We start from the raw sequence: 14685 nt of genomic DNA, 5'->3' as shown, positions 1-14685 counted from the left end.
GCTTTTATCTGTCCACTGGTGGCCATAAGCATACAAATATCTGTGGTCTCACCATGAAGATTAGAAAGCTGAATTATAAATGTATTTCTACAATTGTCTGCTATCCTAGATCACATTGGATTAATACTTGAACTCTCTGTTTTCACTATTTTAAATTTCATCCGGATATGAGCTCTTTACTTGATTTGTTTATTTGATATTATAAACTAACTAGGTACACCAAGGATTAATAACAACGTGAACACAATTAGCACTTGTGTTCTATTCAGAATTAACGCGTCAATAGCCGTTCTCGTATATATCGCGGACAATACCTGCTCAATTGTTATGTTCCTGACAGGCCTAACCCGTAACGGGCATTGTCACCGTAATCCGTTACAACTGGACCCTTGTCATTATTGTTAATTAATTCATATTATTATGTTATTCCTTAAGTATTAAATATATTAACGTATAGTATCTCTCCTTTTTTATGTACTATGCACACATGTCCCTTGGCAAGGCAACACACTATGTACCTTAAAGCATTTTGATTTATTTAAGGTTTTCTAATTCCTTTTTAATATTATTTTCTGCGTGATTTCACTATCACAGTAGAAAAATTATGATCTCTCATTTAGAAGGTGATCGATCGATCGATATATTCGGATTGGTTATTGAATTTGGCTGTAAGAAAACACTTAGATAAGAGAGTTAATTGTAATCTTCAATTAAATTTAAATAATACGATTAAAGTAAACATCGTGATAAACGAGATACAGTCTCGAACGTTGTTAGAATTTAAATGACAGTATTCCCTGAGGGTAAGCTGAAATTTCAGTTATCTCCTTTGAAATGATAAAGGATATGATTTCATTTGATTTAATAGAATATAATGCAAACATACCAATGAAAGTCATTACGCTTAATTAATATTTAAGGAATAAGAAAGTGGCATTTTAGTGTATAGTTGCATAGAATTAAATAAAATACAACATCCCGTAACAACGAGAATTGAGAGAAAGCTGTTGTAAATTTGACTAATAACAAAGATTATAGATTGATATTAGAGATTCAAAAAGTGCAAATTACTACTTCGATAATATAGGAAACTACGACTCATATTTCATTACTAGCGATCGCCCGCGATTTCGTCAGCGCAGAATTAAAGGAACCTATAATATGCCAGCGTGCATCACCTTCCCGTTCAAGTCCCGTAAAAAACGATCCAGATGTTCCGAAAATTACCCGGACAAAGGCGGCCTCGCGGACAGACAGACAGACTAAAAATGTTCAAAATTGGTTTTTCTTTATCACCTACATAAAAACATCATGTGTATGAAATATATTTTTTGTTTTTAGTATTACATACAGACGCTCCGATTTTATTAATATTTGTAGAATATAAATAACAGAGGTTGAAATTGCAAAAGGATCAAGAATTCAATTAATCAAAACAATTTCTCTCCTGCTACTTTCTATTAGTTTCACCAGTTTAATGTAATTAAAAGAACATCCTTTAGTTACGCGCAGTTTGAAATTCCTTGTTCAAGAAATTTCTTTGAACAGAATATTTTGTTAAATAGCTTTTAACGTTGAATCAAGAATGTCGTGTACCTTGGAATCTGAGATTCCTTGTAATTTTGCAATTAAAAAATCTAAGTTCATATATGTACCATATGTGAATATCGCGTGACTCTCGAAAGTAAAAATCTTGCTAGTAAAATCTCTTCCGAGAATGTCTAATTATATTGAGCTTCTTCATTTGTTTTTTTGAGCCAATTCATTATCATAGCAATGTTTTTTTCCGGATATTTGTAGTCCTAGTTCCTAATATCTCTTTTTAAAACAGTTAGTACTTTAACTCACCACTTCTATTGTATTATCTATGCTTTGTAATACATGCCGGAGTATCTGGTGCATATGTGCGATAAGCACAATATTAAACTATAATGCGACAGAATTATGAAGTATCGTAAAACATAGTTTACTCTAGAATATAATATCTGTATAAATACAAATTTTGGTCCAAAATGTGTATTTAACGCTATCGCATAATTGCAATGGACATTAAATTACGGTTCAAGTCGCTATTCTTAAGTATATAACAACATGCTCTTTACCTATTAAAGATAACTTACTGTATGATTTTCCTACTTCATCTAATATATAAAATTCTCGTGTCACAGTTTTCGTTCCCGTACTCCTCCGAAACGGCTTGACCGATTCTCATGAAATTTTGTGAGCATATTCAGTAGGTCTGAGAATCGGCCAACATCTATTTTTCATACCCCTATTAAGTTATTTTTAACTGCGCGCGGACGGAGTCGCGGGCGACAGCTAGTAACATATAAATTACTTATGTAATTTTCATACAATTTATCTCAGTATGTATTAATTAAATTTTCCAGCTTTACTTCTGAACTTGGATCTTGTCCAATCTTGAACATTGAATATGAAAAAAGACGTTTATAAACCAAACTCATACCTTATTTAAAAAATGCTAACCTGCTGTGACTTTTGGATAATGTACATTGATAATGAAAATCAGAATATAGAATAATGATGATAAAATAATTCTATATATTTAGGTACAACTTTAAAATAAATAATTTTTGACTAGTAACACAAACATAAGATAAAAAAATGTAAATAAAAAAATTGAGAAGTGTATAAAAGTTTGTGTAAGTTATAAGTAAAAAATGTTTTCTTTGTCTATGATGTAATTTGTTATAATATTTATGTCATGATCATTGGTTATCTGAATGTTGATAATGTATTAATAAAATTCATTAATAACTATAATGTAAACATCCAACTCAACATCTATATGTTTAAATTATAATTTAAGTTTGTTTTCAAACTATAGATATATCCGTAATTTTTAGTAAAAAAAAAAAAACATTTGTAATAAAAAATCTTTCTAAAAATAACACTTTTCTTTTCCTTTGTCCTTTTTCGTTTCCAGTTTCAAAACATATCTACTATAATGTCTTTTTTTAGAAGAAAGAGTGGGATCTAAATATTTCTGATATTTAGATGTCTTGATTGCAGAAGTCTACGGAATATTTTTCTATTCGTATTCATTGTTTAACAACTTTTTGGTATAATTTTGAAAGACTGTAATATCTGTAACGTAAAACAAACAGACAATTAGATATTTTAGAATATAGAACCATCCATAAGTAGTTTATAGTCCAAGACCTTGAACTACTATGATAGCAATATCGCGAAATGTAAACAAAGTAAATAAATTTACTTTTCTAAATAACAACTATCATTTATTCAGTTGACTGCATCTCATATGTGTGCCAGACTGTTTGATAAAGTGTTACATAACTATTGAATGGTAATTAATATTATTTATTTTATTCCAATGATTTTTCTTTTTTCGGATTATTTTTAAATATCGAAAATTAGCTAAAAATTTATCTGTCTTTAAATTTTACAATTTATTTGTGTTCTCCTTATCCTCTTTCCCTGTTCCTGTTAACCACTCTCTTAGTCGTCTGTAAATTTTTGTCATAATTTGCAGTTTTCACTATTTCTATTTCATTCTTAATGTTTAAAAAACCACACAAATGATAATTTGAAAATTTTTTATAGTTCACAGTAACCTTGTTTCCTTTCAGACAATGAATGGTAAGTTGCAAAATGGATTTGCAATGCATTCGGGTGCTTTTGTACTGGAAACGCACTCCGCATCAGACGTAGCGCACACTCTGATAGACAGCGGCCGTCAAAAAGAACCATTCTACGTGTTCGACATGGACGAAGCACACCGACGTATTCAACATTTCAAATCACAGATGCCGAGAGTCCAAATATTTTACGGTACATAATTGTAACTTTTATAATCTCGGTTTAAATTTGTATTCATTGAAAATATTTAAAAAATGCCGATAATTATAGGACATTAAAATTGGAAGTAAAAAAACAACTTTTACAGTTCAGATTTTTTCCAAGAACCATCTGCTGCGGTCATTTCTCGTTTACGTTCATTTTTGGTTATTCAACTTTAACTTATTTTTTTTTTATCTAGTTGTACTTAAGTTGTGCAATCTTAACATTATTACTACGATATACAGAAATGTCAATATTTACTCATCGTTTCACAACTTCCTTGAAGTTATTTTCTTTATACGTGTAGAATATTTCAGCAATGAAGGCGAATGACTCTGAATACATATTGAAACTAGCTATTACATCTGGACTCGGCTTTGACTGCGCGTCGCCTGGTGAGATTTACAAATTGAGACAGCTTAACGTCAACCCTAAGTATGTTTATATAATTTTATTATACCTATGTATAAATCAAGACCAATTTCTGTACTCACAATCGTTGTATTAATACTTAATCACAGCCTTAGTTATCGATTTTTCGAACTACATCTGCCTTACCGATGATTTCTGAGACCAAAAACTCTTCATAAAACATATTGTCCTCAGTGTCATTATTTTTGACAACACACAGATAACGATATGTTTTAAAGGGAGGTTTTGGTCTCAGAATCCCAAGGTTAGTGACCAACGAACTTAGTGTAGCAGCTAAACACCTTCATTAAAGCTGTAAAGGTCACTTATTTCTATAATACTCGTATATCTATATTTATAAAAGAAAGTCGTGTTAGTTACACTATTTATAACTCAAGAACGGCTGAATCGATTTGACTGAAAATTGGTGGGCAGGTAGCTTAGAACCAGGAAACGGACATAGGATAATTTTTACCCCGTTTTCTATTTTTTATTCCGCGCGGACGGAGTCGCGGGTAAAAGCTAGTTATTAATGTTTTAAGACTTCTGCCACAGACACAAATTAACTTTGTTAAAAATGTATTACATTTGTTACTGACATAACTGTAGTTAGATAACACTTTTAGTACCCACTATATCTTATTCAGGAGCATAATATATGCAATGCCATCAAAAACAGCTGAACAAATGATGTATGCGCGTGACTCTGGGGTACTTCATACTACTTTTGACTCTTCCTATGAACTAAAGAAGATAAAACAATATTGGCCCGATGCCAGGTGAGTTTCATGAACAAGTTACAAGTAAATATTGTTTTTACATTCTGAGCCCCCAAAAACTTTGTTATTTTATAGATTGTTAGTACGAATTCGTGTGGAGGGAAAAAGTGTATACAACTTGGGAGACAAATTCGGTTGCGGTCACGATACTGAAGCTATCAAACTTCTAGACGAAGCGGCTGCTCTTAGTCTCAAGGTATTTAGCAACAAGACAAGACAACATAGTTTTATATAAAAGGTATACGAGTACAAGGTATTGGAGCTCCGGCTATATGTTCCATCTATATTTAATTAACAAGCATTATACATCTGTGCCATCTTGTGTAGTAATTTTAATTTATATTTTTGCTGTCTTGTTTTATAAGGTAGTGGGAGTAGCCTTCCATGTAGGTAGTGGATGTTCATCAATCGACAGCCATGAGAATGGTCTACGCTATGCAAAAGCTTTGTTTGAACATGAAGCGAGAGCGGGCAGGCAGATGAAGATAGTGGATATTGGGGGTGGGTTTCTTAGCGATAGAACTGACAGAATTGACCAGGTGTGTTTATTTAACTATCGTATTATTCACCTTCAATTTCTTGCCATAAAGCGTATTTGTATGATACCATCCATACCATCTGGACGGCTGGCATTCCACAACAGTGCGGTTCTCGCGAAATTTCTTGCCGCGCACGGCCGCGTTGTGGAATGGTCTGTCCTCGCCGGTATTTCCAAACCAGTACGACTTAGGGTCCTTCAAAAAGCGAGCGTATATCTTTCTTAAAGGCCGGCAACGCATCTGCAATTCTCCTAGTGTTGCGGATGTCCATGGGCGTCGATGATCACTTCGGTGTTCGCACCGCTCGTTTGCCCGCTTCTCTTATAAAAAAAATCAAAATATTGTAACGTCATAAAAACTGTAACATGATGCGCAATATTTATTTATCTTGTCTGTAGGTGGCGAATATAATTAATAAAGCACTTGAAGAATATTTTCCTGATAAATCAGTACAAGTGATAGCAGAACCGGGAAGATACATTTGTGATTCTTCGTACAGTCTTTATTGCAGTATTAACAACGTGAGACAGGTATGTAAATATAAATATAGATAGAGTACTTACAATACATCAGTTGCGGTTCTTATTTCGTTTTTCAAAACACATTGTTATCTCTATTTTGTCAAGGATAATGAGAGGGATGACTACATATTTTATACAGGGATTGGTTTTAGAAACTTACGATAAAGTACTAAGATATTTATTATTTTTATCTTCAGGTAATAAAGGATAAAGAGGTTGTGAATATGATTTATCTTAATGACGGACTCTACGGGACGCTGAGGTACAATGAATCATGGCATAAAGTGAAAAGATATCGCGTAAGTTTGATTTATTACATTATACATAAAACAATTTAAATAAAATCCATTTTAAGGCTCCATAAAAGGGTATTTAATTTACAAATATTAAAACCTGTTCAAATGTCTTAGAGCATAGCACTTTTTTCGGTTTACTTACATTGTGTCAAATGACGATGGACCTATCGAATTTCAAGTTTGACATATCTATCCTAAAGGTTCAATTTAAAAAAAAAAACATACACATGAAAACTTTATTTCGAACTGTATAGGTATCTACAGATGAAGAGAGTTTAGAAAAGGCAATTCTCTGGGGGCCGAGTTGTGACTCCACGGATCGCATTATGGAGAACTTCACCATACTTTTACCACAATGTACTCCGAGCGATTGGCTCGTACTACCAATCCAAGGCGCGTATTCATTTGGATTTGCTACTAACTTCTCTTGTTTACCAACACCAAGAACAAGAATTGTAATTAGTACTGAACTTTGGTAAGTTTTTCTTTTTTATTCATTTCTTTTGATGTCTTACATCGGATTTTAATAAATAACAATAAATAAAGTATGAAAATGGTTATTACTACGGACCCATTTATATAAATCTTTAAATAACCAACCATTACCAACAAGATTCCTGTTGAATTTTACTTATTTTGTTTCAGGTACAAACTGAAAGAAAGCAAGGTTTTCAAGGCGTCTGATTTTGTAGTGAACCCAGATATCAACGAGCCACTTCTAACTACAATACCAAAAGTTATTACAGAAAACATTACGACAGATGTTAAGAGTCCGTTTTTATTAGCTTAAATAAAGAACGGCACCATTTAAGTCTTCATTCTAATTATATCATTCTTGAAAACTTTATTTAAAAATTATTTTGAAACAGTTTTTTTCTGTATTTATTAAATGTTTATTTGTGCAGTAAATTACAATATTGTTATATAATTTCAATGTTTAAATAAACAGGTGTGCTTAAAGTATCGAAGCATTATTAACAGCAATGTAGCATGCTATTGTTGCAGCGAGTGACAATCTAGTTAACTGCCTTTTATACCGTCCGTGATGTTAACATTTTAATCGAGCAACATTTCCTCATTAAAATTTAAATTTCCTTTCATTATTACCTTGTAAGGTGTAACAAAAACAACTAGTTTACTTATACGAAGTGTAATAGTATTAAAAATCTTACTAATATTATAAATGTAGATGGATGGATGGAACTGTTCAACGGATCTTAACGGAAAAACACATAGGCTACATATTAAGTTTTTTTTAATGTCGCGCGGACAGAGTCGCGGGCGACACCTAGTAATGGAAACAAAATTAAAACAGTGTTGATTTCTGCTTCTGAATAATTCTTTTTATAATAATGATAGTTTTTTAAATTTGAAATGACTAATTACCGTTCTCATCGTTTTATATAAAGAGCACGTATTATAAGACAGGAGAGATAGTAGTAAATGTATAGAGTTGGGTCAGATTAGTGATGACTACGGTTATTGGGCCGGATCGTGCGGTACATTGAACAAATGAGACTCGAGTAGGCAGAAAATTACCTTTGCCTTCGCACGGCTTTTGCAAACATAGACTGATTTATGTACGTATCAGTACACGTAATTTGTGGTCTAGTTGAACAAAGAATTTTCTTTTTATATCTAGTTTTTTTTTCTTAACTAAGTACCTACTATGAGAGAGTAAAGAATTTGATTAACTTTTCTCCATAACCCACTAACCATAAAAAAGTAATTTTGCTACTGTACATGACAATAATGTATTTTTTATCAGCATGTTTGTTGATTTTACAACTTAGTTCTCAATTTAACATAACATTATAAGAAAACGTCGACTTTAACATAAGTTTTATTCTTGGGATGGATTTATAAAGAAATTCTTTAAACGTTGAAGACAACGATTTGAATATTATTTCCGTCACGCAAACTTTCAAATTTTGTATCGCCGACACGTTCTGGCTGAAGGCGGTTGGAATGGAAAAGTTGTAAGAATGTGTTACGGAAGGTTTAAATAATGTTGAATTTTTACCACTATCTTAGGCTTAAAAAACCTTATAGAGTTTTTTATTCAATGAACCATTTTGTGATATATGTTTTATACAGTATTTTTTCTAAAATTTCACATGTTAATTATTTTGAATGTAGATGGCTATAAAGGTAGAGTAAGACCAAAGAAAGTATGGATGGTTAGTGTAAAAGACGCATATCCTGCGTAAGAAGGGGTTAAATTCAGAAATGACGGCTGATAGAGATGTATGGAGGAGTAGTACATACTGTGCCGACCCTCCATAGGGGTAAGGGCAGGTTGATGAGTTACTTTGAATTGAAAATAATGTTCATGATATATGAAAAATAAAATCGGTACTACGAAGCTAAAGGAATACGAAGATGTTCTAGCATTCAATGGATCTTAAAGTTTGAAGATCTGAAACAGTTTCAGTGTGAAACTTTTACTTGAAACAGCGAGAACGGAATCCTAAAATATATGTGCATTGTATCTATCAATCAATACGTTATTTTATTCAAAAGAAAATGATCTATGAATTAAATTTTCGACAATTTTAACAGAACTAAAAAGACAAGTCTTTTAAGTCGAAAACTAAGACTTATAACTCAAAATTACTAGATGAGTTGAAAAATATTGTTCCTATTCATTTAAACAAATAAATATCGAACAAAGGAGTTATTATTTTCAATGATTCATCTAATATTTTATTGGCTTTTATTACTTTACATCCGCCTCATTTAAATCATTGTGTTCCCTGCAAATAATTCCGGTCACGCGATTTATACCACACAAAATTTTTCTCTTACAATGGATTGTTACATTAATACAATAGCTTTTTCTATGTTCTGATCTTCAACTATGAGTTGTGGGCACAGAGTACTTTGTATATTTTGGTTGTAGTTTCAAAAATCTTACACTCATTAATAGCAAGTCTTTCAAATATATTGTAATTATTTCTTTGTATTAGATATTTTTTTAGAAGCTCGTCGTGCGTTAAAACGATGACGAACACTTTTAGGTTTGTACTCGTAGCCACTCCCTAATTTAGGGATCGCTAATTAATAGCGTTTTTCAATTAACGTTGTGTACATAATGTTTATATCCAAAGCAAGGAAAATAACATTTTATGAACTTAATCGACTGGAAAGGAAATTGATATTATGTAAAAAAGTAATACAAAAATTATTTGTATTTACTCACGTAACAATCAATATTATATATAAATATATATAACTATATGTGTTTTTATGTTGTACTTTTCATTTTTGCTATAACAAAGAGAAAGACTTAAATTGTTCGGATTTGCCCGACGGCCAGTCTCGCTTCACTGGCCGTGGATTTAGCACAGAACTAGGATATTGCTTTTTTGCCACATTCGGAATTGAGCGATACGATATGCGTGAAACAAATCTAACACGTTCCGATTCACTCAAATTCGCTTTCATTTTACTTCATGTTATTCAATCAACTGTTACATTTGTAGAATAATAATAACGTTATTAATTTCCACCTTATTTACATAAAATAATACTCTGTCTATTTTAGTTGTATTTTTAAATACGAACAAGTATTTACTCGTAAACTTTGTTAATATATTAATAATAAAACTTTATTGCAGACACATGATTCATACAAAATCAACTTATAAATTAAATAAAATTACAACATATATTAATAGTAATAATATGTATTAAATAATAAGTTAAGTTAAAATATGTTATATTCAAAACACAATTCTTCAGTTGTCTTCAATATCTAAGTAATATAGAAAATTTATAGCAACCGTAAAAAGTAATAGCGATTTCTATTATCTACTACGGCTAAGGTTTGATAGCTTTTAAGATCGAAGAAGCAACCATAGAGTTCACAAATGTGGAAAATTACATTCTAAGAAAATAGAACGCATAAAGTTTTTATACACACATTACGAGGGGTCGATATAAAACTTTTGGTAGTCGGTTGGTATGGTAATAAAAAGATCATTTTTCATTTATTTTTACAGATAAATTGTTATTACTGCGAACACATGCAAATATCTTATATCATCTTAAAACTCTACATCAATGTCTTTTATGGTTCACAAATAATAAAGAATCTCACTTATGTAGCTTTTGTAAAATTCATCCCTTTTTTAATTTAAACCAACGTTTTTTTCTTTTAAAGGAATAGAATTCTAATGTAAAGCGGGAGTTAAGGTTTACTTAAAATTTCCCGGCTTTTGTTCAAACAACTGCTTTCGAAACATCTGCACTCTCGATAAAGTATACAGTTGTTTTAAGAGCTTTGATAAATCTTCGCGGAATAAAAGTAAAAAGGTTCAGCAGTTTTTAAAATCTTTTTTTTGTATTTCAATAGAACCCAAATCAGGTAATAAATGAGCATTTTACATTACATTGAAAAAAAACTCTTAACAAATTTAAAAAAAAAAACGATATTTTAATAGTGAAAATTACTTGTTAGTTTTAAATGTTAATCAAAATTTTATCACTCAAAAAGTAGCTAAGTTAACTAATTTTCCATAATTACTAATACTAAATTATTCTTTTTTGTTCATAAAAAAGTAACCTCGTAATATTCAACAAAAAATATGATCGTATTTATAGTTAATGTTAATGAAGACGAAATTCAAACAACAAAGCGCTTAGATCTCATCTCTAAAATATATTTACATTCCGTTTTCAAACGTACGCAAAAACAACATTTACTCTGACATTGAAATAACCTTCAACGAACATTTAAATAAACTTTAAGCGGTAAAGGTAAATTTTAAATTTAATTTAGAAACATAATATTACAACTAAATTGTTTATATTTTATTCAATATTACTTTGCCGCTGTATAAAGTGAATAAGTGATTAATTCAAAGTAAAAGTTGTAGTGATGTTATCAAACAGAAAATTTTATCTAATATATAAAATTCTCGTGTCACAGTTTTCGTTCCCGTACTCCTCCGAAACGGCTTGACCGATTCTCATGAAATTTTGTGAGCATATTCAGTAGGTCTGAGAACCGGCCAACATCTATTTTTCATACCCCCCCCCCATTTTTTAACTACGCGCGGACGGAGTCGCGGGCGACAGCTAGTAACTTATAATATGCTTGCAATACACAAGAAACATGAAATCTGTAAGCATTTTTAATTCATTCACACATTATTTGAAGTCTTTCCATGGCTTTAATTCAAATTATAACATTGCTCAATAACTTTTTTATTTGACATTAAGCAGGAAGTAATATATTTAATTAATTAAATTATAAGTCAATTATTTAAAAAAATAATTAATAACAAGTTAATTACTTTTGAGGTTTAAATTAATTATATCCTTTAGGCAGACAAATAACGAAGGTCCAATTTTGATGTTTGATATCAAGTTTAATAAATATAACATGTGTATGTTCATAAGTTCTTCTTTCCAACAATACCTTTAACATTCCTCTAATTATTAATTAGCGGGCTCGTTTCATGCTTGGGTTTTAATTGATGTAATGTGATATTTAATTTAACCTAGTTACTTAATGGATTCTAACACGAGAAATGTAAACATGTCAAGGTTTTACTGAAAACTATATGACAAAGAGTACGATACAATTTTTTATGAAACATACTAGGTAACAGGTGACACTGCGACTTCGTCAGCGCAGACATAAAAAAAAACTGATATACCTTATGCGTTTTTAGGGTATATTCTATATCTAAGTCAAATTTAAGTTGAATCCATGCAGCCGATCTGGGGATACCTTTCAACCATCCAGCCATTCAATCGCATTTATAATATTAGTAAGATTAAATATTAATTTGACATTGTGGCAATTGATAGGGGTAGGCCTACGTTCAGCAGTGGACGAAACCAGGCTGATAATAATGATGATGATAAAATGTTAAGGTTTATTTCCTTTATTAAGATTGCAACCACAAAATCTGCATTTTTTTAAATAAATTGAAAAGATAATAAGACTGATGAGATAAATCACTGTCTAAAGAGGTAATTTCCCGAGTTCCTTTTCACTGATAAATTAAAAAAATTAGAGACAACGAAAAGAGGCTTTGTTTGTAACAATTTCAGAGAATAGCAGAGCTTTAAAACGACTGTGCTGAAATTGAAAAGATTTCGTTCCCGACTAAAATAAATGTCGGATGTACTTTAACACAAATTACTTTTGAATCCGTATATAAATCACTTGTTATTTATCAATAATACATGCTATGGTATAAAATGTCTTTGATCTTTCTGGGTAATGGGTTCAAACGACAATTAAAAATCTATTTATGGCTTCACCGATTTTGACAAAATAAAAATTTTGACATTTTTAACTACAACAATTTCTAGTGATATATCATAATATCAGTTACTTTTTTTAAATATATTCGATTATCCAAAAATAAGTGGGTTTCTGAGACCGAAATCTCTGTATAAAACATATCCCTATCAATATTTTTGACAAAACATATATCACAATATGTTTTAAACAGATATGTTGGCCTAAGAAACCCACGGGAAATCGCCAATGAAATATAGGCCTATGTCTGGTATTAAAACTGAAGTGCTTATTCTATATTGGTCTTCTGTAAAAGTAGAAATATATTTACTTTTTCCTGACAACTTATCTACCATTAAATCCCTCTAGCAAATAGTGTCAGCGTCAACTTTATTGACAACGGTTCCACAAAAAGTACAAATTAATATTTAAGCACTACCACTAATATAATACTTTCATACGGAACTATGAAATTTGTTCGGCATGTAATGTAAAAAAATAATACATATTTACAGCGAACTAAAGTCTTAAACCTTAGAAAAAGACTAAACTATCCAAAGAAAATCTATTCTAAATTAAAATGTAAATTCATTAAGCTAATAATTTAAGCTATTGCAAAAACTTTTACGTATGAGTGGTGATATACATTGAATCTCAAACTTAAAATCTAGTGTAATAACGTAGAAACAACTTTTAAAGTAATAAAACTAACTTGGGCTTGTATTCAAAGGATTTTACGGCGCTGTCGGAAGTAAAATTAGTTAAATGAGAGTGATCCCTTCAGATAAATGACATCTACCTTGAAAATCATAAATTACCTTTATTTTATTACAAAGTTCTACATTTATGTCCGTAAAATTACTGATCATGTTCAATGTATATATATATATATATATATATATATACATTGAACATTAAAGTTAAAATGGGCTTAAATAATTAATGCCACCCTTGACCATGTACCATCCTTTTAAGATTATAAAATGTGCTCGTATATTTAAGATAATAGATATAGGACGTCTAATGGTTTAGGAACGCTTTGGATGTGTGTTACCGTGTGTTCCTACTTCTGAAGCACTTTTAAAAAAACATATTGTCAAGTCTGATTTACTTAACAAAAACAGAAACTTATTATTACAATAAAATATGTACTGTGACTAAATAGTATTGGTATTTTTTGATTGACTATTTTATTGGCATTCTTTAAAGTAATATTATCAAAGAGCTTTTAAAGTGACATCTTTATAGCGCTCTTTGATCTTAGTTATCTACAGTAATCCTATTTCAAATGCCAAGCTCCGCGAGTAAATTGTCAGCTAGAAAGAAAACCAATGTAATTGGATATCCTATCTGTAATGCTTTAAATTACTCAATTTTAAATTTAAAAAAATTGTAATTGTTGTAACTACTTTAGAAAGTGATATCTTTAGATAGATACTATTGCAAGTAAGGGTGGGAAAGAAGCTAATTTGACAGTAATAGATCCCGCAACAATATTTTTTGGTTCCATGAATAGGCCGGCTCGTCCTGTGCAATACCACGACCACACAGAAAATAGACGTGAAGTAGAAGCAATTCCGCGTTTCGTCTGGTGATTGTCCATCTCGGAGGCCTTATTTAAGTCCACAATCCCTTCTTTTTTAGTGACTGAGTAGTGACTGTTTGCCTTGAGGAGGCATTTACAGTTTCACCGGGCTTGAGGTGGCCGGGCGCAGATGGCGCTTAGCCTAAACCTCGTTTAGTGCAATCCCCTCCCTCCCTTTTCTTATAAGGAAATAATGGGAAGTAGATTTGTCGGAGGAGGAGGTGCATAGAAAGGGGCAATATCTTCTTTCTGTGCGTTTTCTCCTCCGATGACTATGAATAGACATCTGCAATATCAGATGTCCATGGGCAACTGTGGATTCGCTATTTCGGCGAAATTCGGTGGCCGCCTACTTGTTTGCCACCTTGTAATATAAAAAACGACTTTGTCCTTGAATTTATCCAGGCCAGAAGTCCTAGATCTTATTAAAAAAGGGTTGCAAAGGAAAATTTAAAAAACTAATTATTACTTTT

The 14685-nt window shown here is 31.3% G+C and overlaps 1 protein-coding gene across 1 annotated transcript; it reads left to right on the top strand.

Moving 5' to 3' along the window:
- Positions 1 to 3292: 3292 nt before the first annotated feature.
- LOC106710606 (ornithine decarboxylase 2-like) lies at positions 3293 to 7160 on the top strand. Its single transcript, XM_014502699.2, has 10 exons — positions 3293 to 3328; positions 3612 to 3813; positions 4140 to 4257; positions 4881 to 5012; positions 5088 to 5208; positions 5378 to 5551; positions 5950 to 6081; positions 6270 to 6371; positions 6623 to 6843; positions 7014 to 7160. The coding sequence occupies exons 1-10, from the start codon at positions 3326 to 3328 to the stop codon at positions 7156 to 7158; spliced, it is 1350 nt and encodes a 449-aa protein (XP_014358185.2). The 5' UTR covers positions 3293 to 3325; the 3' UTR covers positions 7159 to 7160.
- Positions 7161 to 14685: the final 7525 nt, after the last annotated feature.

The sequence above is a fragment of the Papilio machaon genome, chromosome 5, assembly GCF_912999745.1.
Source record: "Papilio machaon chromosome 5, ilPapMach1.1, whole genome shotgun sequence".
Lineage (NCBI taxonomy): Eukaryota > Metazoa > Arthropoda > Insecta > Lepidoptera > Papilionidae > Papilio > Papilio machaon.
This window is presented reverse-complemented; position numbering and strand designations above follow the sequence as displayed.